This window comes from Tiliqua scincoides, chromosome 4 (assembly GCF_035046505.1).
Source record: "Tiliqua scincoides isolate rTilSci1 chromosome 4, rTilSci1.hap2, whole genome shotgun sequence".
Taxonomy (NCBI): domain Eukaryota; kingdom Metazoa; phylum Chordata; class Lepidosauria; order Squamata; family Scincidae; genus Tiliqua; species Tiliqua scincoides.
In genome coordinates, this window is record NC_089824.1 from 160821508 (window position 1) to 160847496 (window position 25989).

The window sequence follows — 25989 nt, forward strand, 5'->3', positions numbered from 1 at the left end:
TTCTTATGTTCTTATGTTCTTAGGAGGACCATTGGAACTGAGTGGGTGGCTGGAGGTTAGCACTGTCTTTTTAAATAAAACTCTTGATTGTGTTTGATATTCATTTTATAAGAGCCAGTAGTTCTCCCAGCCACCTCTGTAAGTCTGTTTGCTATGGCAGTAAAGCACACCCCACCACTGGAACACCTTACTGGGGGGAGGGGAAGAATAGGATTGGGCCATTCGTTTTGTGTCTGCCTTTACAGCCCTTCTTGAATAACTTGGAACCAGGGCCATCTCACCCATGAGGCAAGGTGGCTTACCTCAGATGGGTACATGTGGTACCCTGTATCTATTGCCCACCTCTGGGGCCACCTCGCCTTGTCTCCAGTTGCCTCTACATTCTGCACATCCTTTGTTCTGGCTCTACCCTGTGTTTTGAAGTAGAGCAGGGAGTGGGATGGGGAAAGGAAGCTGGGAGAACCACCGATCCACTTGCATCCTTGTTCTGGGCCTGTTTGGCTGCTCTATGTCCAAGAAAAAGGATGGAAGAAGCAGGTAAGCTGGACAATGAACCAGTTCACATTCCCTGATTAGGAAGAGGACTGTTACTGCTCCCTTTGGTCTCCTCCTCTGAAGCAGGAGGGAGCAGGTGGGCAAGAGGGACATTTCTGTCACCTTCCCTTCTCCTCCACTTCTAAACTACAGTAAACTATAGGGTGGGCAGTCCTGGGGGCAGGCGAGCAGGGAATGGGAGGTGGTGCTAGGATCCGGCTGTTATGCCTGATCCAGCCCTGGGCTGCTCGGATTTGCACTACCTCTGAAGGTGGTGCAGAACTGAGTAGCCCCATTGAGGCTGCAGTGGTTCTCCCTGGGGTAAGGGGAAGCTATTCCTCTTGCCCCAGGCTAAGCCACTAAGTGCCTGAAACTTGCGCTGGATACAGCGCAGGCTCTCTGACCTGCCTGTTTCCAGAATAAGTTAGGATTGCTCTGTAATTGTCTCAAGCCCTGAGACTATTCAAAAATCAGATATTGTAGTTGCTAATTACCCTGAAAAGAGCTGAGCTCCTGCAGTTTGCAAGCATGTGTAAATATAGGGAGATAAATGTGTGCTTTTTTCTGGTTATTACTTACAAATAAATAAAATATTATTTCTTTCTAGATCTCCTTTTTAACGGCTGATAAACCTGGTGAGTCACAATAGAGTGTCATTTTAAAAAGTGGGTCCTGGTGCTAAAAAGTTTGGGAACCACCGGCTTAGCTGTTATCAAGCTGAATGAAGTGTACTTTCTAAGAGCTACAATATCTTTAACCAGTTTATGTACAATTGGAATGCCAATGGTTCTATTCCACAATTATCAGGTTGTGAAACAGTCAATAAAAAGGACAAATATACACTGGACGCTACTAATATTTATGATGTCTACCAATTTTTATTGCCAAGAACTGGGAAAAATGAAGCATTACCACTATGGCAATATTGAGCATTTTTATTATTATACCACTATTCATGTCTATGTACAAAGAATAAGAAGACAAGTCACCGCCCTAAAGAGCTTATAGGGTAGATGGCAGCTCAAGAGATACAACAAGTGAGGGGGGAGTAAATGATGAGAAGTAGAGAAAAATATGCTGTTGTTTCTGTTTCATGTACTTAAGTTTAACTGCATTAGGGAAGGTGGGCTAAGTCAGTGTGCTATCAGGGGAGAGTCTTCAGATTCACATGTATCCCATTAATGGAACGGGTGACAATCTGCGGATAGGGAATGGGGGGTTTGGAAGCGTCAGGAAATAGCTCAAACCGCAGAAGTGTCAAGGCCAGAGCAACTTTCAACTCATTCATGGCAAACTGTTGCCCAATGCAGTTCCTGCATAGAAAAGAAGAAAGGACAATATTACATTGTGAAGAGAGAGAAAAAGAGCACTTCATGGATTTAAGCAGAGAAACCGTTAATCCACTGAGGCAGGGGCTCAAAGAGGCCTGGGCAAGCCTACGCCCTGGCTTAAATTGTGCGGCAGTGGTACACCCCTTCACCAATGACTGCGCAGCACATCACGCAAGGGGGGGAACCGGGCAAGTTATCCTCCCATGCATGGCTGGAGGCTTTATCTTGGAAAGTGGGTCAGGGATGGGGCTCACACCTGAAAGTGTTTGGATACATAATTTTGGTTCAGATCTATCTATAAGTTTATATGCCTTGAATGCAGTCTTGTCTTTCAGAGGAAATAATGGCAGAGACTCCTTCACTGAAGAAATGTAATTTTTAAAAGAAGCATGAAGTGTTAACATTTTAAGCGTCTTTACCTTGGTCCAGCTGCAAAAGGAAGGAAAGCGTATGGGTGGCGACCACTTGAATTCTCTGGCAAGAACCTTAGAGGATTGAAAACCTGGAGCAGAAAATAAATGTCATGTCAGTCTGAACCAGTGTTGCAAGTTATTTTGGTAGGAAGGGCTGTAAGGAGGAGTATTTTTTCAGGAAAATCGGTATGCTTAGCAGTGTTTTCCTCTGACACAGTAAGCAAGTCATACTATATATTATAAAGGAAGGTGGCAGGCAGCCAATGTAACCTGGAGAAAAGCTAGTTCTAAGCCACAAACATGATGATCAGTTAAACCCTACACTGCAAACAGAAAAAAGGAAAGCAACACCCAACAACTCCCAGGATAGGATAAAATTAATTCAACCGTTCCCCTGGAGGCTGGGGATAAGAATAGGCCCTCGGTTTGGCTGTACTTGTCGTAAGAGGCGACTAAACAGCCACCGGGTAGATGGGACTCGTCAGCCTGGGAAGGCAGCTCATCGGAGAGAAGGAAAACTCTGATCCCAAACCTCTACTGCCTTGTGGCTACATCCAGTTATGGAAAAGGCTTCAGGAGTCAACCTCGAGGCAAAATCCGGAGCCGGAGTCCCTGAGGCAGTTCATGGCTGAATACAGTCGCGTTCTGGCAACTCCTGCGATGCCACTGGAACCAACCGTATTGGCCTCTGCCTTTCCATTGGACCATTTCAGCGACGTGGAGAGGGGGGATTTGCTGCATGGGTAACAGCCTATCCTCCATACCTACTTTACCCAGGCTTCGCGTACTGGAGAGGACACTGTTCCAGAACCACCATTCAGAGCGTGACACCATAGTCTTCCGAGACTGAAGGATGCCAACATGGAATTCAACTGAGATCAACATTTAGTTATTGCAGCTCCACTGAAAAGAGCACTGCGTCCTTCAGACTCTGTTGTTTTGTTATTATTACCTCAGGATTTTCCCAAACTTCGGGATTTCTGTGAAGACCATAAATATTCATTATAATAAAAAATCCTGTGATGAAAAGGAGAAAGAGTAATTGGTTGAGAGCAACGTTCGCTCTAATGTTTTTTCCCCCCGACCATAAGGAGCATGTAACAAGCTGAGCAGTATAGGATGAACTGTAATCTTAAAATGGCCAGTGGCCAGTCTGGCCACTAGGCAATGTTAGGTATTGGTGATGAATAAAAATGAAGGTGGGCAGGATTGCAACTAGTCTTTACATCACCAGGTGTGACAGCTCATTGTGTCACCCCCATGACAGATTTCTTCCTGTACCAGACAATACAGAATAAATTACAATATTTTATGTACAGCCTAAATGCAATAGTATCACTAGAATGAGTGTAACCCCTATTTTTGTGTGTGCAAAGTTTATTTATTTATTACAGATATAGGGCCCAATCCTATCCAATTTTCCAGTGCTGGTGCAGCTGTGCCAATGGGGCATGCACTGCATCTTGTGGAGGGGCAGTAGTCACAGAGGCCTCCTTAAGATATGGAAATTTTTGTTCCCTTACTTTGGGGCTGCATTGTGGCTGCACCGGTGCTGGAAAATTGGATAGGATTGGGCCCATAGGTGAGGAAAATGGGTTAGGGCTGGGACTACACAGGTTACACATGAGGGTATTGGCCATAGATTACAACATGCATTGTTCCAAAAAAAGAAATCAACAATGACTGAAAAGAAAAATACTCATCAATACAAAAGTTATCATATTTGTCATGATATTAATTAATGATTTAGCTAAACAGTCAATATCGTTTAACTAAAGTTATCTATCCAGTCATAAAAAGGCTTCCAATATCTTCTTACTCTACCTAAATCTTTCTCTTTCATTCTTTCTGTTAAAACCTCAATTTTTGCTATTTCATAAATTTTATCTATTAAATTTTCTCTAGTAGGAACATCTGTAGATTTCCACTTTTGTGCATACAATATTCTTGCCGCTGTACTGATATATACAATAAGGTGTTTCTTATATTCGTCTTTAATTTCTGATGTCACATTTAGGAGGAATATTTCCGGTTTGAATAGTAATACACAATTCAATATCACTTGTAACAATTTATGTATCATTTTCCAATATTTCTTTGCTAGTGTCACCCCTATTAACAGGACAGAACAAGGAGAACAGAATGGACAGAATCGTAAGGAGAAAGGGGAAGATCAAGGCTGGTAATGGAACGGTATTGTCGGCAGTGCGCCACCAATATCCTATTCCCCTTCCCAGTCTTGATCTACCTTCTCAGACCCACAGGCAATAGGGTAGCCCACTGGGGGTAAGCAAAAAAAAATTTTATCTCATGCAGGCTGTCTTATTGCTCCCCACCCCAACACAGCATGAAGTGTAGCCTCCATTGGTGAGGTTCCATGCTATAATATGGAATGGGTTGGGTTGGCCAATGCATTTCAAGCACGTGCTCTTCATCAGAGAGCTAAAAAAAACACAACTGAAGAACAAACATCATAGCCCGACCACCAAAAATATTCCTGAGCTCAGGCTCACTGATAAGTTTTTAAATAAGTGTATTGCAAAATTGCAAATAAAATTATTTTGCAAAGAATTTATTATAAGAGACTTGCATGAGTCTAGAATTGTAGACTCATTGTAAAAATATATTATAAAAATATATAGTACTGGGTTTTCAAATCTTGAGATCATTGTTTATAGCTTGTGAACTTCATGGTTTTTGCCTTTTAGTTTTACAGCTTCTCTATTTAACAGCCCAATTCTATTGGGCCCGCAGCAGTATAAAGGCATGTGCAGCAGCATACATTCCTTTACAATGCTGCAAACAGCAAACAATTTGCTGGAATTATGCTGCAAAAGGTAATGGTGGACACCACTGCAAATGGACACCACTGCAAATGGCAATGGTGGCCCTGGCATGCTGTCACCAGAGTGTGACAGGAAAACTGTTGTGGGAGGCAGGTAATAGACAGGGAATGAAATGGGGCAGGTAGGGGGAGGATTCGATGAGTTTCTGAGCAGGAAGGAGGAGGCAGGAGGCTGAAAGGAGGAGAGATTGGGAAGTAGTGGCCTGTACCATATCCAAACCCTGTTCCTTCTCCCCTTCCTTCTCCCTTACTCTTCTCAGCAAAATAAGTTGGTGAAGATCTGAGGAAACCCATTTGAGCAATAAAGGCTTGTCCCAGGGGATGAATATATATATTAGGCTCTACTATTACTACTACAGTAAACACAAAACATACAAACCAACAAAATACAAAATAAAAGGCAATGGAATTAATTTTGACTGATGTTTCTTGGTTTCTGAATAACTGCTAGAGAATTAGTATGCCCTTACAGTTTGGGGGAGAGGGTAGATACTATTGGGAGTTGGTGAATAACTAGCAAGAGGTAAGTGGCTACCTGCCTGACAAAATCCTGACAGTTTGAAGCTAACAATAAACGGATAGTGACATCATCTGAATTCCGTAAGCGCAAAGGTAAGTAAGGCTACAGGCTGGACTGCCAGAGATCTTCATATAAAGCATAATATAGAAGAATGTGAAGTAGGTTTTCAATAGCTCCCTTGTTGCATATGCACAGGCAGTTTAATACCATCCATAGAGCCATTAAAACGGGCTTTTAAAACATTAGATGGGAGGACATTACATCTTGCAATTGTAAAAGACCAATGTGCTTGGGGGTTCTCAATTAAATACAAGTACCTCAGCTTGCAAGAGAAAGTCAACAGTAGTAGAAGATATGGAGGTGAGCAAACCTTTGATGCCTCAGCAAATAATTCCTGCCTCTCAATATAGAATAATCTAGTCATTAGAACATTGAACGCTCTACTTAAGAGTCCAGCACCCAAGATATCAACAGAAAACCCCAGGGACTGGGTGTATAAACATTGCTATCCCTTTTTGTGTTAAAAAAACAAAAACAAAAACTAGTGGCTACATTATGCTAGTTTTGTTTGATTTACATACCAAGAGAAAATAATTTTTATTGATGTTTGCTGTTCTTTTTGTCTATTTTTTACTCCCCTGATGAAGAGGCAGATGCTCAAAATATGTTGGGAATGTGAGTTGATACCTTTGAAAAAAATTTTCTCCTGTATCCATTGGATTCTGTTGCTGCTTTTTGATTTTCTTAAAAACTCAGGTCTCTTGTAGAGACTTTTGCCCATTCATGTACAAGGTCCTGAGTGAAAGTCCTTGTCCATTTTTGTGGTCTAAGGAGATACTTGGAAAGGACAATCCGATTAGATAGAAAGACATAGAGTAAAAACAAAGTCCCAAGAGGAAGTGAAAAGTTGCATAAAGGCCTGGAGAAGGAAGAGATAAAGACCTTTAGGTAAACTGCGTCCATCTGCAAACGTCAAAGGTGCATTCAGATCTCGACCTACTTGAGGTACTGGAGGGTAAAGGCGAAGACTCTCTTTAATACACATAGTGCAGTAAGTCATCTTCCCCAGATCATCCCTGGAAGACACCACCAGATTGGAACTCAATCTCATAAACTATTATAAGCAATAAAGTTTTTGTTGCCAAACCGGAAATGACTTTTTTAAAAAAACTATTTTTAGCTGTTTGGAACCACGGGGAGCCCAGCAGAGGAGTTGCCAGGAGGCCAACACTGTCTCAGGTAGGTAAAAAAAAAGTTTTTACCTTGGGCAGCAGTACGATCACAGCGATTGTGTTGCTGCCTTCCCCCTCCCCTTAAAGGGGGCAGAGACAGGGCTTCCCTGGCTGGGCTGTCATGATGCCCCAGTTTGGGAACCTCTGGTGTAACCATTCCTGCTCAAAACCTCCAAGTGATTCATGCTCCCACTCAAGGTCAAACTGCACTTTATATTAAACACAATTTGGCCCTTTCTTGTTTTCACTAAGATAAGCTACTGGCCCTTGTTTCAACTAAGGTAACATGTACAAGTACCGGTTGGCAACCTTCAGTCTCAAAAGACTATGGTATAGGCCTACAGCACCTGGTATTCCCAGGCAGTCTCCCATCCAAGTACTAACCAGGCCTGACCCTGCTTAGCTTCCAAGATCAGACAAGATCAGGGTTGTGCAGGGTAAACAGTCCTCAGAATTTTTACAAGTACCAAGGGGTTCAGGATCAGGGCCATGGCATGAAGGGGAGATGTTTTAACCCTTTTGCCTGCTGCTATCCTCTGCCAGATCCCCACACAGCTGCTATTCTCCCAAAGAGGGAAGCTCTTTGGACACCATATATGTTTGGCTGTGAGCACCTTTCTTCTGCCTCACATGGTTGCAATTTTGTGCACAGTTAGACTGACTTCCATAGAATTTATGCAACCTACACCTTGTGGTGGAAGATTTCCTAACCTCATCTGCAGTTTCACCTTTTATCATGCCCTTAGTTCAGAAGTGATATTTTCTACCTTGTTTTTAGAAATCTTGGAAAAAATCAAGAATACAGCCTGGAAGGTAAATGCAAAAAAAGGGGAAGAGGAAGAATGTCTACCATTGAATATTCTTTTTCTCCTCAAGAAGCTCCTTTATCTCCTCTCTGCACCTCTGTTGATGTTCAGGGTTCTGGGCCATACAATACAGCAGCCAAGAAATCCCACTAGCTGTAGTATCATGACCCTCAAACATGAAAGTGTCCACCTCGGCACGCAGATCTACATCTGATAAGGGATTTCCTTGTTCATCCTAACAACACAAAGAACATAACCCTTAATGGTTTTTGTAAGACCAATGTATTGCTTGTTTAGGTTTAAGAGGAGGAATCTAATTCATCATTCCTTTAAAGCAGGACTGCACAATCACCCACCAAGCCACCACAACCCATTTGGTGAGCCACTGAGCTGCTGCTGGGGGCTGTATTCAGGTTGGTGGTTCACCACTGGTGCAGGCCTGCTCTGTGGGGAACTTCTTCAGCTGCCACTTTACTATCAGGGTCGGTTTTGCATGGACTGTCCCTGATGGGTGTGCTTACTATAATAATTCTGCAACAAGGGTTACAACATTGATGCAATCAGGCCAGGAGAAGATAATATAGGTTGAGCCTACTCATCCATGGATTTTGGATCCACAGATTTGGCTCAACACAGGTCCTCCGGACTCCCACTGAGCCAGTTTCAGACCAACCAGAAGTCTCTGGAGGCGATCATCAAAGGAATGATGATGCTGTGCACAGCATCCACAGGCCTCAAAATTGCCTCTGGAAGTCCTAGAAGGGCACTTCTGGATTTTGGCTGAAAAATGAAGTGCCCTTCTAGGACCTCTGGAGACCTATCTGAGGCCTGTGCACAGCCTCCACGGACCACAGAACAGCTCCGGTCACGTTTAGAGCTTGGTGGTGCCCAAAATTCGCATGACTTTTTTTAACGTGAAATTCGTTATCCACGTGTGGCCCAGGAACGAAACCCTCATGGGTAACAAGGGTCCACCTGTACAGTATAAGCATAAGAGTAATGGCAACACCAGATAAAGCAGAATCTGTATGCATGGGGTACAGTTCATGATCACACTGCAGGTCTTGCCTCCTTAGCACTCATGATGACAACTAGACATTGACTAGCAGTGTCTAGAGAGAAGAAGGCTGTTTTCCCTTGCTACTTACACTTCTGCAGAGAACTGTCATGGAACTGGGTAAGCTGCCTTTCCCTTTAAGAAGATCACAGGTTGATTGGCAAGCAGAAAGGAGTATGAGAGCTCTCAGGTATATTTAATTAGTTATATGGTGTATATGTTAGTTTGTGGGTTCATTAAATGCTAACCCAGCAATGTTGCATGATTGGTTGCTGCAGGGCCTCTGAGAGGAATTTGAACAGGGGAACAAAGTTTCTTCTGGGCCCCTTCCCAAAGGGGATGGGGAGGCGATGAAACAGAGAAGAGGTGGATGGTAACAAGAGTAGGCAGAACAGGGGCGGGGATGGGGCCAAACAGGGCACGGAGAGGATGATGACAGCCAGAAAAGTCTTTGGAGCCCAGTTCTACTGGGCTTCCCAATCCAGAGCCCAGATCTACCTGCCCATGCAGCATTGGCAGCTAGATACCTTATGAAAAAACCCAAATGCCCTCCTAAGTCTCTCTAAAATCTTTTAAATATAGCAAATCATTGCAGAAAATTGGCACCTTCTTAATTAGGCTCACACTAGAATGGAAAGTGTCCTGTCTGTACCACAACATACTTCTGCTGCACCTGTAGCCCCTCAGCTGTGTCCTTGAGCTCCTGGATACTCCTTCCTGGCAAGCGGATCTACACACCCAAGAGCTACTTAGCAGGCCAGTTTCCTCCCAGATTTGGCACTGTGTTAAGGAGTGTCATGTATGAATTCCTTGGCCCAGCACATATGGCTTTCAGTAGCAGCAGCAGCCATGTATCCAGCCTCCCACTCTGGCAGCGAGTCCTGGCGGATAGGAAAATATAAGAACCCAGGAAATTTCTGGGCTCCCATCTTTGGCTCCTGGGCCCCCATTCTGACCAAGGCCTGGGTGCAAATTACCCCCTTTACCCCCCTCTCCTAGGCCCTGGGTTGCTGTCCTATGAGTGGATGGGATTGGGATTATAAAAACCTGCGTGTGCTTACAAACAGGTGGCTAAAGGCCAAGCAAAAAAGCCAGAGCCCACTATGCTTGCAGCTATCATGCTAGAAGGCAGCATTATGGAGTTCCATGTTGCGTGATTGTTCTTCAATCTGGGTAATTTAGGGTGTAATCGAAAGGCCTAGTTGGGCCAGCACAAGTTCTGGGGTGGGCGGGCTCATGAGTGATCTGGGGGTGGAGCCAGGATCCTAATTTCACTCCCATGCAGCCCGGTCTAATGCTGAGCTGCTTGAATCTGCACCACCATTCAGGCTGCTGCCATGTTACTTGGGGTAAGGAGAATCTGGGGAATCGCATTGCTACCTTCCTCACAACAACTTACAGTCCCTTGTAGGATTTTGGGAAGCACTGCCATAGGCCATACACCATAAGTTTAAGAATTTAAAAACATAACAGAAATTTGCCTGTCTACAACACAATTTTTACAGAAACTTCTCAAAAGTTGTCTTGCAGCATCAGGGAAGCTTGAATATTTCATCAGCCATTTGTTTAGGAATCTCTCTTTCCATTTCATATTTTGGACAGTAAAAGAAGGTGTGAGATGGTGTGTCAAGTTCTGCCAAAGGACAATTACAATATTGTTCATTCAGGTATAACTTTAGAAAACAGCCCATCATCTGAGTTGAAGCACATTACAACATGCAATCGTATAAAATTGTCTCAGTTTAAGAACTACCAATATATTAAGATAGAGAAGCAAGTTGAATATGGTGGGATATTTAATTCCCAGATAGAGAGGGGGGCATTTTCAATTAGCATCCCTTTGAAGGTGGTCCCAATTTTCTTGAGCAGTTTTACAATAAGTGACTTTTGTCTTTTCATTTAAGCTTTCCATTTTCAAAAGGCTCAATTTACTTTGGCCTATAAGGTGTTCAGGAGTGCCTGTTTGGAGTACTGGCCAATGTGGTATGGGGTTTCCACTGAGTTCTAAAGTATTCCTGTCAGGCAACAGGAATTCCTGGTAGAAGACAGGATGACTAAGGGAACTAACAGCTAGATCAGGGGTGTCAAACTCGTTTCATACCTAGTTAGCATTCAGGGCTCCAGTAGAGGGCCAGAAGTGATATTAAGCAGAAAGTGACATCATTAAGCAGCTAATGGCCAGAAACCAGACCCTGTTCTCATATAGAAACTGATTAACTGCAAATGACAGAAGAGAAAGTATGCAAATCTTGATCAGATTTGGGAAAGCCCAATTTTCATGTGTGCTGCCATTTCAGCTGTAACACCTCAGCAGCTGAGAGCCTGAGGGCTGGATAAAAAGCTTCCAGGGGCTGCATTCGGCCCCTGGGCCTTATGTTTGACACACCTGAGCTAGATATTAGCAATCACAAACTCCTTTCTGTTTCCCACTTTGCCTTAGTTGACAAAGCTGAATGGGAGGAAAGCCTTGGTAAATTGTACAGTATTTGCTGCCACCATCCCAGATACCAAAAACTGTCCTTTGCAACAAAAGGTTGTCCTTCTGGTTCAATCTGAACTACAGCTACCAATGAATTACTACAGCATTCACCTTTGCACAAAGAAGAATATCCAGAAAGTCCAAACGCCTCTTCTTTAGGATCTTTTCAAGTTCTTGCTCATTCTTGTGGGACTCCTTTCTCTCTCTTATTACCTTATCTGCATTAGGTGTAAGCAATGAGATGTAAGCAAATATGATTATTTTGCCTTGAGCTTGTGGTGGTAATGCCACTGGGATAGCTGAGATTGTTTCATTGTTCAAGGAATTGAACAGTCTTCAGCTCAAATGTTGTGAGAGGAGAGAAAGCTGCCAATTTGGCCTCACACAGGAGAAGGCTTAGACTTGGAAAGAGGAGCCAGCATTAGGGGAGCTGAAGGATAGGGAGCTCAGTCAGTGCAAGATGACCAAAGAAATGGTGCTACCAAGTAAGCAACAGATTGAAAATGAGGAAACTGGAGGATGGTAGGTGGAGAAGAAGGTCTGCAGAAAAGGACAGGGCAGGAAATTCCACAAGAAATGACTATTCAGAAGTTTAAAAAAAGAATAATTTTAGGGCAGAGTTTCTCAGTGTTTATTCCCGCTGTACCACTTCACATGGTCTACCTATTGCAGGTACCTCTGGAAGTAACTGGTGATGACAACATCACCACTTACTTCTGGATTGAGAGGTCAGATGCGACGAGATAAACTCCAGCAAGAGGCTCAGGATGGATGGGAGGGTTTTTCAGAGTGTATGAAAACCATGCTTTTGGAGCTCTGCCCACCGAGCAAAACCTCCTACCAATGTTTGTCATGTCACTTTGCCCTTCTCGCTGCCAGGCAGCAGATGTCCAGGGGTCCCACAAGTACCACCAGACACCACTCAAGTACTACTGGTGGTACCTGTACCACTGGTTGAGAAACACTGCTTTAGGGTACATAAAATCCGGAGGGGCTACAAGATGCAGGAAAGGTGAGAGATGGGTGTCAGAAAGCCTGGTTTACAGACAAGGAAATTAAACGAAACGTGGAAAAAGCAGGCAGTAGCTTGAAAGCACAAAACAAGAGTGGTTGAGAGATGACATTGAAGAAAGAGGCCCCAATGAGAACGAAGAACTGACAGACACACAGCTGTGCAGAGGGGACGTGCACAGGAAGGTTGTGCACTACTGGCAGGCAAGGATGGGTTGGAGTGCTGAACACTCCATGAGTTACCAGACTGGGTGACTAATGATGCCACCGGTGGGAAGGTTGGGTGTTGTTGGTCACTGGTTTAGATGACTTTTAAAGTGGATTCTGAACATTCATGGTGGACTGCAGTCTATCAGTGGTTATTAACCATGATGGCTACATTTAACCTCCAGGTGCAGGGGCAGTACGTCACTAAGTACCATGTGCAGAGGAGCAATTGCAGGGGAGGGCACTGACGTTCATCCATTGCTTGTGGGGAAATATGCACTGCATTTATTTTCTGGCCATTATTACTATTCATTTCATGTCATGACTGTTACTATCTCTCAGCGTCACCTACCTCAAGGGTTGTTGGGAGAACAAAAAAGGGGAGGAACCGTGCACACCACCCTGAGCTCCTGACAGGTATAAAAATGGTATAAAAATGTGAAAAATATGAATCAATCAACCAACCAATCATGTCATATGGGAGGGTGTCAAAAATCTATGGGCCCCAGGTGTCAAATGATCTAGCTACATCACTGCCAGCAGGGGAACTGGAACAGTGTGTGGGGGGGGGGGGCAGAACTGTGGATAGGATGGGCAGAATGGAGCAGTGAGGAAGGTGTGGAGGAGATTGGATAGGACAAGGAGGTGGGTGGATTTGGAGTGATAGCACTGAGGACGCTCTGTAGAGCGGAAGAGAGCTCAGAGGAGTTGCAGGAGTGTGATCCCACCTGGGCTTGGGAGATCATGATCATGATCTGGCCTGCCTGCAAGCAGGCTGCTACAGCAAAGTGCTTTATGGCACTTTTGTGCTGGCAGACCATGTCGATGCATGGGACATTAACTGCCCTTCTCCTTCTTAAAATGTAGCACCCCAAACTGGATGCAGAACTGTATAAAAAATCTTACATCCATAAAACGCACCTGTGTGAATATGGGCTAGTCTGCAACCCTCGCGAAACTGGCGTCCTTGGGAGCTGCACCAGTAAATGAGATCACTGTGGTATAGAGGAGTCTTTAATCTCTGATAAAATTTTAAGGTGAGGTCCAGGACAGTATTAATGTAGGAATTCTCCCTGTGGGAAGAGAGAAGGTAGAAATATGTAAAACTCACAAAGCAGATATTATCACACTGGAGAAGACATGTACATATTTCCAAGGAAGCAAGTCGGTCAATAGGACCTACTTCCAAGTAAACATGTGCAAGATCAGGCTAAATGTTTTCCAAAATAGTGGCATATGTGTTATTATGTAGTAAGATCAGAAGGTGATTTGCAGGATAATAACAAAACACAAGATGAGATTTTTTATTTTTAACTCATGTGATATTTATTTTATTTATTTATTTTAGAGATTTATATCCTGCCTTTCTATCCAATGAAGGACACTCAAGGCGGCTCACAATTAAAAACATAGTAAAAACACAAAATATACATATACATATAAGACATGAAGAACAATAAAACACAGTAAAAACCTGGATCCCAAATTAAAATACATTCAAAAAGCGCCATGCCCCCTGGTGTCAGCATAAAAGGCCTCCCTAAATAGAAAGGTCTTAAGCCCCTGCCAAAAGGACTCTAAAGAGGGAGCTGTTCTCAATTCCAGGGGAAGGGAGTTCCACAGATGGGGAACCAACACCAAGAAGGCCCTTTTTCTTGCCGCCATCCCCCTCACCTCCACTAGTGGTGGCACGGCCCCTGTAATGGAAGATCAGAAGAACATCAGGTGGATGATGTGGTGTTGACAGTGATCCCATGTTTTGACAGCTGTTTGACAGCTCTGGGAAGGGCAGGGCTGGCTCCACAGCTGTAATCAATCAAGGCAATGGAGACCTGGTTGGACACCTGAGCTTCATTTGATCTTGATGAGACTTTGAATGGACATGGACTCATGGACTGAAGATATGGCTCACCTGAGCCTAATTTGGAGCTAATGAGGTAGCTCACAGCTGAGCTGCATTTGGATCATGAGACATCCAAGGATAAAAGGCAGCTTTGGAAGGAGACAGAACTACCCTGACCCAGTACCAAGAGTGGGATGCTGACCCAGCCGGAAGCTGGACCCTGACCCAGAGCGAGGAGCAGGACGCTGACCAGAGGGAGGACCCGGACCCAGGGCCAGAGCAGGATGCTGAGCTACCCAGGAGCAGGACGCTGACCCCGGGCCAGGAGCGGGATGCTGACCCGGCTGGAAGCCGGACCCTGACCCAGACCAAGAGGGGGCTACTTGACCCAGACCTACAGGAGAAGGGGACTGCCAGGACTCTGCTGGAGAGAACACTTCTGGAGAGGAGGGACTCTGCTTCAGAAGACTGGACTGTGCTTTGGAGATTGGATTGGACTTGGACTTGAGACTTTGGACCTTTAACCACTGAGTTAAGTGGAGTTTTGGGGAAGGAAAGCCTCTGGACAAGAGGACTTGCAGGGAGTGTCTGTGTTTATAGCAATAAATTTGGTTAGTTGCTATAGATAAGGAGTTCTGTATTCATTTCTTTGCACACCGCAGCTGTTGTTCTTGGAAAAGGAGGGTGTTAATTAGCCAAAAAGCGGGCATTAGAAGGGAGTTGAGATATTTGGACAGGACAAATTGGCAAGGTTGGCAGGAGTCGAAAATTGGGACAGAACAGCCCCCTCTGATGACCTGAGAGGACAGGTTGGATTGTATGGAAGGAGACGATCCCTCAAATGCCCTGGACCCGAGCCATATAGGGCTTTAAAAGTCAAAACTAGCACTTTGAATTCAGCCTGGAAACGAACTGGCAGCCAGTGTAGCCACCAAAGCAGTGGCCTGACTGAGCCTGACTGAGACCCAGAAACCACACGGGCCGCTGTGTTCTGTACTAGTTGCTGTTTCCGGACTGTCTTCAGAGGCAGCCCAACGTAGAGCTTGTTGCAGTAATCTAATCTGGATGTCACTAGGGCATGGGTCACCATGGCCTGGTCTGAGTGATTCCGGTATGGTTACAGTTGGCGAATCAGCCGAAGCTGAGCAAAGGCTTCCCTGGTCACTGCCACTACCTGGGAATCCAGGAGCAGCTGCAGATCCAGGATCACCCCCAAGCTGCAGACCTGCTCCTTCACATTGCCAGTCTCTACTCTGGAAACATGCAGATACAAATCTCAGGGTTGCTGATATTATGTGATTGATTTTTCATGCCAGTGCTACCATTTGGCACAGGCAAATCTCTTTGTGACTCTCCTTTGTCTGAGGTATACTGACCTGTCTGTCTGACAATTGCTGTGATAGCTGAAAGAGCATTTCATTATGCTATCAAGGGTCATCAAGCTGACAGGTTCAAACAGCTCCAAAGACGATGTGGTGCCTTTGGGGACCAGCTTTTCCCATTTATCCTAATATTGTAATCAAAAGACAGAAATGAGATCTCCAGAAAGAACTGTTGCTTCACCATCAGAGAAAGTGGACCATGTTCTGTGGGTATCCATGTACCTACTTTAAATTGATACATAATTCTTTATTTCCCTGGAGGCTGGGGATAAGAATAGGCCCTCAGTCTGGCTGTACTTGTCGTAAGAGGCGACTAAACAGCCACTGGGTAGATGGGACTCATCAGCCTGGGAAGGCAGCTCATCTGAGAGAAGGAAAACTCTGATCCCAAACCTCCACTGCCTTGTGGCTACATCCAGGTATGGAAAAGGCTTCAGGAGTCAACCTTGAGGCAAAATCCAGAGCCGGAGTCCCTGAGGCAGTTCATGGTTGAACACAGTCACGTTCTGGCAACTCCTGCGACGCCACTGGAACCAACCGTATTGGCCTCTGCCTTTCCATTGGACCATTTCAGCAGCTTGGAGAGGGGGGATTTGCTGCATGGGTAACAGTCTATCTTCCATATCTACCTTACCCAGGCTTTGCGCACTGGAGAGGACACAGTTCCGGAACCACTATTCAGAGCACGTTACCATAGTCTTCCGAGACTGAAGGATGCCAACTACTAATTCTTTATTCTGCTGATTGTAAATATGGCTAAACTTCAGACATATCAGCAGAATTAAAGCAAGATGTGAAAACGCAGCTCATAGTTTTGTATTCAGTTTGCAGCCCTGATGTTCAGATTATCAAATGCGTCTTCTAATGGAGATATTTTCTGTGTCATTTATTCTAATTTTCTGATATGTTTTGAAAACTGTTCCCCCACCCCTTAGTAGCTTCCTGTTTGAGAACCAGAAACTGGCTAGGGTCTGGGCTCTTTCCAGTCCTCTTTCCTGTGGGTGTCACCCACACTATGATTCATTATGCTAACGAGGTGGGGGCATTTGCAAAGAAAATGATAATTAAGCCTCTTGGGACACAAAAGGCATGAGAGGAGGAAGAGAGGAGGGAAGACTGCTGGTAGGATAAAGCATACTCCCTTCCACCCACTGGTGCTCCTCTGCAAATGACACCTACATTACCATTAACTGCAAATATGTGAAAAGGAATCCTATTTTCTTCCAAGACAATGTGCAACTCCACCCTGAAAGACTGAAAGAAAGTGCTGCTGGCTCAGTGTGGCCCATGAAGAAAAGAGTGTTAAGCTTTTCAGGAGTTAGTTAACCATGGGTTACATCACCGATCTATGAAAATGTGGAGCTCCCTGCTGCAGTTGTGGCCTGCCATGGCTTGAGATGATGAGGAGCAGCATGGCTCTACACTTGGATCATCCACTGATGATGTCATCACTGGGCACCAGTGAACAAAGACTGAGATGGTGAGCCCTGCATGGGACAGAACTGGGGCAAATGGTGAATCATAAGGTCTCAGAGGGAACAGTAACGTAGCTAGAGGGGGGTCACAGCACTAAGTTTTGCAGGTGCTTAAGCACACCATGCAAGTGGCCCCTCCCCTCTTTGGAGCCATTCCGGGCTGCTAGAGCACAATGGAGTCGTCTCCTCCGTTGTGTTCTACCCGTCTGTAAGGGCTCCAAAGGGGAGGGGGAGGGGCCGCTTGCCTGCAAAACACAGTACTGTGACCCCCCCCAGCTATGCTACTGAGAGGGAGATGGAAGGCAGAGACTGAGATGGACAGCAGAGTGTAGTGGCATACTGCAGATGACCAAGGAGTTAGTGGTCTCCACACTCCACATGCCACTTTTGATTCTAGAGCAGGGCTGTCAAACTCATTTCAGCTAGTGGGACCATTCTCATGGCACCTGCTGAGGGCTGGGAGTGATGCCATTAAGCAGGAAGTGATGTCATTAAGCAGATGCTGGCCAGAAATAAGCTGTTTTCAAACAGAAACTCATTTGCTACAAATTACAGAAGAGAAAATCCACAAATCTTAATCATATCCTCAAGCCCAATTATCATGTGAGCCGCCCTTTCAGCAGCACTGCTTCTTTCACTGCATCACCACAGCTAAGTAGTTGAGAGGTGGTCTGTGAAGTGACACCTCAGCAGAAGCAGCACTACTAAAAGGGGATCCCATGTGATAATGGGGTTCTCCCAGCACCTCGGCAGCCTCTACTTTTCTCACCCTCTTTTGTCTGTCCCTTGCCTTGTAGCATTCTTTGCCTTCTGAGACCTACTTCCATCTCTCCCCCCAGAGCCTCCACAGAAGCAATGCTGCTGAAAGGATGGCATTGGGAGAGCCCAGTAATCACAGGGGATGGATAAGAGCTTCTGGGGGACACATCCGGCCCATGGGCCTTATGTTTGACACCCTTGTTATAGGGTTAATGGTTTAACTGCCTACAGGGTTAAAAGCCTGATGTAGCCGCCTACACAGGCATGTTTCCATTGCTTGGTGGAAGCTTCTGAAGAACTGTCCCTTCACCCACTCCTGTGCTTCAATGCTTGCAGATGCTGGGTGTGAGGTAGAAAGGGAGGCAGAAAGTGACAGGAATAGGAGTGGCCCTTCTCACTTCACTTTATATGTTGTGGAAACAATTAGAAACCTCTCAGAAGAAGGTGCAATGTCAGGTAGATGATATTGCTGCCTCAAAGGAACAGCAGTTTCTGATGCAAAGGTTGTTGGGGAGTGCACAGTTGAGATTGGATGGAGGAAGGGGCTGACACTATGGCTGCTTGGTTTGCTGCATTAAAACATCAGAAGCAAGCAAAGTGAGCATGTTTGCCTAACCCTGAAAAGGAGGGAGTTTTTGTCATATCCTGGGGGTGGAATCTAGGAACCTGGGATGAACATGTGGGATTCTGAACATTCACCATTCAAAATGTGCACTAAGAAAAGCACCTAGCACCAAGAAAAGTTTGGTAATAGGTGTCCCAATACCATAAATATTTGAGGTATTTTATGGTGTACAGCTGTACCCAATGCAACAATGTCAATCCATCAAATTGATCTTCAGGTTTTACACACCAAGACTAACCATGCCATGAACAAAGACAGTATTACAATTTTTTTTAAAAAAAATTTGTAATGATAGTGGTAGAAGTAATCAGGAAAGCAGAGTCATCTCCAAAAGCACCCCATTCCTATGATGATGTCCCATCACCCTCACCCAGGCTAGGTGCTATCATAAAACATACAGTCACAGAGGCTTGATTAAGGTTTCAAAACAAATCATTTACTCATACATACATTGTCTGATTGTGATCAGAGTCGCTACTACTTTAGGAACAGAGAACCCTAGAAGCTGTTCCCTGAGTGAGTGTGTTGGGGAGGAGGAGAACATGGTCTGCCAGTGTGGAGACAGAACACATATCCTTCTCCTGTGGTGGTCTGGAGAGAAGAGAGAATGTGAGAAGGAGGGGAGGAAGGAAGTATTGTTAAGGACCACACCTCCTGCAAGAACCACTGAGAGAAGACAGGTAGATTATCTCAGGGGGTGAACAGCACACTGCCCTCCACAATCCTGCAGGTGGAGTTGCATCCAAATCCCAACAGGTAGCAACTGCAATTCTTACCAGCATCACTGTGACTGACTCAACCATGAGAGCCAGATAAGGCTGCAGAACCTCATAATGGAATCCTGGAGTCAGCAGCTTCCGGTGCTGTTGCCACTTGGGCCCATTCAGGACCAATAAACCCCTTCCTACCAGGAGGAATGGGAACATGAAAACACAATTGCTCATATTGGACACATGGCGATAGACACGCTTACTCATGCCACCAATACTGAGGGATCAGGAGTGGCCAGGCTGGATGAGCCCCCTAATGCTCATGGACGCTTGGCCGGTGCCCAATTTGGCCAGTCCCACCTATAACCATAGGGGTCTCTTCCTCCTCCTCCAAGGGGGTCAGGTCTGCCCCAAAGAGGTTGTGATGGGGCATGGATGCTCACAGGGATGGCACAGAGTGAGCATAAACCATGGAGTTTTTTTACTCTTGTTTTTAATAGTCCAAACATAAAAAAGGGATGTTACAACCCCAACAAAAAACAAGGCTGTACTCTTGATAGGTTTCCTCACCTTCACCTTTGACTCTCTCTTTGCCTGCCCTTGTAGCTGCTGTCTGTATGGGGGTCTGTGCCCCACCCCCAGAGAAAGAGTTGATGAGAATTTCACAGAGCCCAGCTCACTTCCCACTGTACACCCAGGGCAGAGTCCCCTGTTGCCAGGTGCACCCAATTGAAACGCAAAAAGATAAGCTCTGTGCCTAGCTACAAAACTACCTGAGCACTTCGTCACACCTTCCTGCAGAGGGCTCTGTACAGGGGAAGGGTTTCTGCATAGCCTCCTCTCTGCCTCTAGACCAGCGCTGAGTATCTGGCCAGTCTGTTTCTGAGGGCTGCCTTCCTCCAGGCTCCAGTTGGCCTCCTTTCTCCTGCCTGTCCCTGACTCTGCCCCCAATCCCTCTCTCCAGCTCTTTCCTGGCCTCATCCTCCATCTCCTGCTCTGCTCCCTCTCCCTCTCACTCCATTGAGGTCTTCCTCAGCCCTCATAATGCCTTTTAAAGGCACTTCCAGTTTTGCTAAAAACCGAAAGTAATTTTTTTTGCTTCTAACAGTCATTTTGACCCAACAGAGGCTACGGATGGACGCATGTGGTCTCTGCAGGGCTCAGAAGAGTCTTCAGAGGTGATGGGAGCACAGGGAAGGATTCTAGGACATGCAGGTAATTCAGGCCAACCTGCAGAAGGCTGTCTGAAGCCTTCTGAAGTGCGGGGAATCCGCACGCAACTACCCCGTGTTTAAAAAGGCTAGGAAGTGACTGGCAAAGAAGTCATCACCCATCACTTCCAGGAGACATGTGCTGCCTGTGCAGTGCTAAAATTTGGGAACCATTGTCCTATAGTGTCTTTGCATTCAGGATACTATCATATAATATAGACCCGTGGTTCCCAAAGTGGTGGGCTGCGGCCCACCAGGGGAACCTGAAGTAGGTGAGTGGCCCTGCTCTAATGGTGCTGCAGAGATTGCAGTGCTGCTGCTGCCACCAAGGGGCTTATTTCTAACCTTGGGGGCAGAGTGGGCCTCCTGCACATCCTGGAGATTGCAGCAACTACCCCCCCCCCCCCACTGCACAAAAACAGGAAGTAGCTGCTGATCAGAGATAAGGATTGTTTACAGAAGCCTTGGAGGACATCAGAGGGAGCTGAAAGCCTCAAGGACCCTGCAGGAGGCCAGCTCTGCCCGCAAGGTAAGAAAAAGTCAATTGGTAGCAGTGGAGCTGTGATCGCTGTGGTGCTGTTGCTGCCCCCGCCCCATCTCTCTCCCCGCCCACACAAACACTGATTATCAACTCCCCTATAGGGGTTTGGGAACCACTGATATAGACAGTAACAGTTTAACAATGACAGAATATATAGTGAGTTATATATTTAATGAAAGACAATACATACCAATCCATGGAATTAAGAAGTTGTATATTATAGAAGGTTTAGAATCTGAATGGAAAAATGAATTAAAAAAAAAAAGATACTGCATGAGATGATATAAAGTGTTTGCAAAGCATGTTTCTGTGATTAATTTTCTAAACTGTCCTCAGCTGCCTCCATGTAGGGAAGTATTATGTGGGGGACACCAACATTTGTCATGCCACCTCTACCTTCAGGAAGTCTTGGACCACCCTGAACTGGATCACTTGAGTTGTAGCAGATGGCACTTTTAGAGTTAAATTGCAGCTTCGTACAGGCAATTTTCAACAAGAAAAAAACCACAGAGATAATGGTGCTCCCTGCTCTTTGCACTGCAGTCACAGTCCAAATTATGGCCTCATGCAGATGATTACGCAAGTAAACTTCAGCCTGTACACTGAGGCATGATGGTTATACGGCCAAAGGAGACTGGAAAATTTCACTTCTCTCATCACATATACCAGTGATTTTCAACCTTTTTCATTTCATGGCACACTGGCAAGGCAATAAAGTTGTCAAGGCACACCATGGGTTTTTTGACACTTGACAAGGCACACTGTACTATCAGTAGGGGGCTCACATCTCCCAATGGTCCTACTGATAAGTGACCCTCTCCCAAATTCCCATGGCACACCCGAGAACCATTCGCAGCACACCAGTGTGCCACGGCACAGTGGTTGAAAATGGCTGACGTATACTGTATACTGTACATGCAGTTACTCAGTGTTTTGGGATACTAACTACAATCAATAAAGGGGTCAATTTTAAATACTAGTATAGGCACATGTCACCTGTGAACTTAATAATAAGAACATAAGAACAGCCCCACTGGATCAGGCCATAGCCCATCTAGTCCAGCTTCCTGTGTCTCACAGCGGCCCACAAAATGCCCCAAGGAGCACACCAGATAACAAGCGACCTGCATCCTGGTGCCCTCCCTTGCATTGGCATTCTGACATAGCCCATTTCTAAAATCAGGAGGTTGCACATACACATCATGGCTTGTAACCCATAATGGATTTTTCCTCCAGAAACTTGTCCAATCCCCTTTGAAAGGTATCCAGGCCAGATGCCATCACCACAACCTGCAGCAAGGAGTTCCACAGACCAACCACACGCTGGGGGACTTCAATTATCCTCATATTGACTGGGTCAATTTGTGTTCTGGTCACGATAAGGAAACCGGATTTCTTGACGTGCTAAATGACTGTGGCTTAGATCAGCTAGTCAAGGAGCCCACCAGAGGACAGGTGACTCTGGATTTAATTTTGTGCGGTACGCAGGACCTGGTTAGAGATGTAAACGTTACTGAGCCATTGGGGAACAGTGATCATGCTGCGATCCGTTTTGACGTGCACGTTGGGGGAAGAATACCAGGCAAATCTCTAACAAAAACCCTTGACTTCCGACGGGCGGACTTCCCTCAAATGAGGAGGCTGGTTAGAAGGAGGTTGAAAGGGAGGGTAAAAAGAGTCCAATCTCTCCAGAGTGCATGGAGGCTGCTTAAAACAACAGTAATAGAGGCCCAGCAGAGGTGTATACCGCAAAGAAAGAAGGGTTCCACTAAATCCAGGAGAGTGTCCGCATGGCTAACCAGCCAAGTTAGAGAGGCTGTGAAGGGCAAGGAAGCTTCCTTCCGTAAATGGAAGTCTTGCCCTAATGAAGAGAATAAAAAGGAACATAAACTGTGGCAAAAGAAATGTAAGAAGGTGATAGGGGAGGCCAAGCGAGACTATGAGGAACGCATGGCCAGCAACATTAAGGGGAATAATAAAAGCTTCTTCAAATATGTTAGAAGCAGGAAACCCGCCAGAGAAGCGGTTGGCCCTCTGGATGGTGAGGGAGGGAAAGGGGAGATAAAAGGAGACTTAGAGATGGCAGAGAAATTAAATGAGTTCTTTGCATCTGTCTTCACGGCAGAAGACCTCGGGCAGATACCGCTGCCCGAACGGCCCCTCCTAACCGAGGAGTTAAGTCAGATAGAGGTTAAAAGAGAAGATGTTTCAGACCTCATTGATAAATTAAAGATCAATAAGTCACCGGGCCCTGATGGCATACACCCAAGGGTTATTAAGGAATTGAAGAATGAAGTTGCAGATCTCTTGACTAAGGTATGCAACTTGTCCCTCAAAACAGCCACGGTACCAGAAGATTGGAGGATAGCAAATGTCACGCCTATTTTTAAAAAGGGAAAGAGGGGGGACCCGGGAAACTATAGGCCGGTCAGCCTAACATCCATACCGGGTAAGATGGTGGAATGCCTCATCAAAGATAGGATCTCAAAACACATAGACGAACAGGCCTTGCTGAGGGAGAGTCAGCATGGCTTCTGTAAGGGTAAGTCTTGCCTCACAAACCTTATAGAATTCTTTGAAAAGGTCAACAGGCATGTGGTTGCGGGAGAACCCGTGGACATTATATATCTGGACTTTCAGAAGGCGTTTGACACGGTCCCTCACCAAAGGCTACTGAAAAAACTCCACAGTCAGGGAATTAGAGGACAGGTCCTCTCGTGGATTGAGAACTGGTTGGAGGCCAGGAAGCAGAGAGTGGGTGTCAATGGGCAATTTTCACAATGGAGAGAGGTGAAAAGCGGTGTGCCCCAAGGATCTGTCCTGGGACCGGTGCTTTTCAACCTCTTCATAAATGACCTGGAGACAGGGTTGAGCAGTGAAGTGGCTAAGTTTGCAGACGACACCAAACTTTTCCGAGTGGTAAAGACCAGAAGTGATTGTGAGGAGCTCCAGAAGGATCTCTCCAGACTGGCAGAATGGGCAGCAAAATGGCAGATGCGCTTCAATGTCAGTAAGTGTAAAGTCATGCACATTGGGGCAAAAAATCAAAACTTTAGATATAGGCTGATGGGTTCTGAGCTGTCTGTGACAGATCAGGAGAGAGATCTTGGGGTGGTGGTGGACAGGTCGATGAAAGTGTCGACCCAATGTGCAGCGGCAGTGAAGAAGGCCAATTCTATGCTTGGGATCATTAGGAAGGGTATTGAGAACAAAACGGCTAATATTATAATGCCGTTGTACAAATCTATGGTAAGGTCACACCTGGAGTATTGTGTCCAGTTCTGGTCGCCGCATCTCAAAAAAGACATAGTGGAAATGGAAAAGGTGCAAAAGAGAGCGACTAAGCTGATTACGGGGCTGGGGTACCTTCCTTATGAGGAAAGGCTACGGCGTTTGGGCCTCTTCAGCCTAGAAAAGAGACGCTTGAGGGGGGACATGATTGAGACATACAAAATTATGCAGGGGATGGACAGAGTGGATAGGGAGATGCTCTTTACACTCTCACATAATACCAGAACCAGGGGACATCCACTAAAATTGAGTGTTGGGCGGGTTAGGACAGACAAAAGAAAATATTTCTTTACTCAGCGCGTGGTCGGTCTGTGGAACTCCTTGCCACAGGATGTGGTGCTGGCGTCTAGCCTAGACGCCTTTAAAAGGGGATTGGACAAGTTTCTGGAGGAAAAATCCATTATGGGGTACAAGCCATGATGTGTATGCGCAACCTCCTGATTTTAGGAATGGGTTAAGTCAGAATGCCAGATGCAAGGGAGCGCACCAGGATGAGGTCTCTTGTTATCAGGTGTGCTCCCTGGGCATTTGGTGGGCCGCTGTGAGATACAGGAAGCTGGACTAGATGGGCCTATGGCCTGATCCAGTGGGGCTGTTCTTATGTTCTTATGTTCTTATGAGTAAAGAAATATTTTCTTTTGTCTGTCCTAACCCTCCCAACACTCAATTTTAGTGGATGTCCCCTGTTCTGGTGTTATGTGAGAGTGTGAAGAGCCTCTCTCTATCCACTTTATCCTTCCCATGCATAATTTTGTACATCTCAATCATGTCCCCCCTCAGGCGTCTCTTTTGAAGAGGCCCAAACGCCGTAGCCTTTTCTCATAAGGAAGGTGCCCCAGCCCAGTAATCATCTTAGTCACTCTCTTTTACACCTTTTCCATTTCCACTATGTCCTTTTTGAGATATGGTGACCAGAACTGGACGCGATACTCCAGGTGTGGCCTTAACATCAATTTGTACAACAGCATTATAATATTAACCATTTTGTTCTCATTACCTTTTCTAATGATCCCAAGCATAGAATTGGCCTTCTTTACTGCCGCCACACATTGGGTTGACACTTTCATCGACCTGTCCACCACCACCCCAAGATCTCTCCCCTGATCTGTCACAGACAGCTCAGAACCCATTAGCCTATATGTGAAGGGGGTTTTTTTTGCCCCAATGTGCATGACTTTACACTTACTTACATTGAAACGCATCTGCCATTTTGCTGCCCATTCTGCCAGTCTGGAGAGATCCTTCTGGAGCTCCTAACAGTCACGTCTGGTTCTTCACTCAGAAAAGTTTGGTGTCGTCTGTAAACTTAGCCACCTCACTGCTCACCCCTGTCTCCAGGTCATTTATGAAGAGGTTGAAAAGCACCGGTCCCAGGCCAGATCCTTGGGGCACACCACTTTTCACCTCTCTCCATTGTGAAAATTGCCCATTGACACCCGCTCTCTGTTTCCTGATCTTCAACCAGTTCTCAGTCCATGAGAGGACCTGCCCTCTAATTCTCTGACTGTGGAATTTTTTCAGTAGCCTTTGTTGAGGGACCGTGTTGAACGCCTTCTGAAAGTCCAGATATATAATGTCTATGGGTTCTCCCGCATCCACATGCCTGTTGACCTTTTCAAAGAATTCTGTAAGGTTCGTGAGGCAAGACTTACCCTTACAGAAGCCATGCTGATTCTCCCTCAGCAAAGCTTGTTCGTCTATGTGTTTTGAGATTATA

At 45.6% G+C, this 25989-nt stretch overlaps 1 protein-coding gene across 1 annotated transcript in view; it reads right to left on the reverse strand.

The window, feature by feature from the left end:
• Positions 1–1495: 1495 nt before the first annotated feature.
• LOC136649664 (cytochrome P450 4B1-like) overlaps positions 1496–25989 on the reverse strand; it is a 28347-nt gene continuing 3853 nt past the window's right edge. Inside the window, exons 2-11 of the mRNA XM_066626450.1 lie at positions 21172–21216; positions 19296–19423; positions 15655–15785; positions 13357–13508; positions 11329–11435; positions 7726–7916; positions 6586–6719; positions 3231–3295; positions 2285–2367; positions 1496–1847 (exon numbers count right to left, since the gene is read on the reverse strand). Of these exons, the coding sequence (XP_066482547.1) occupies positions 1679–1847; positions 2285–2367; positions 3231–3295; positions 6586–6719; positions 7726–7916; positions 11329–11435; positions 13357–13508; positions 15655–15785; positions 19296–19423; positions 21172–21216 (1205 nt within the window). The 3' untranslated portion in view covers positions 1496–1678. The remainder of the gene's footprint in view (positions 1848–2284; positions 2368–3230; positions 3296–6585; positions 6720–7725; positions 7917–11328; positions 11436–13356; positions 13509–15654; positions 15786–19295; positions 19424–21171; positions 21217–25989) is intronic.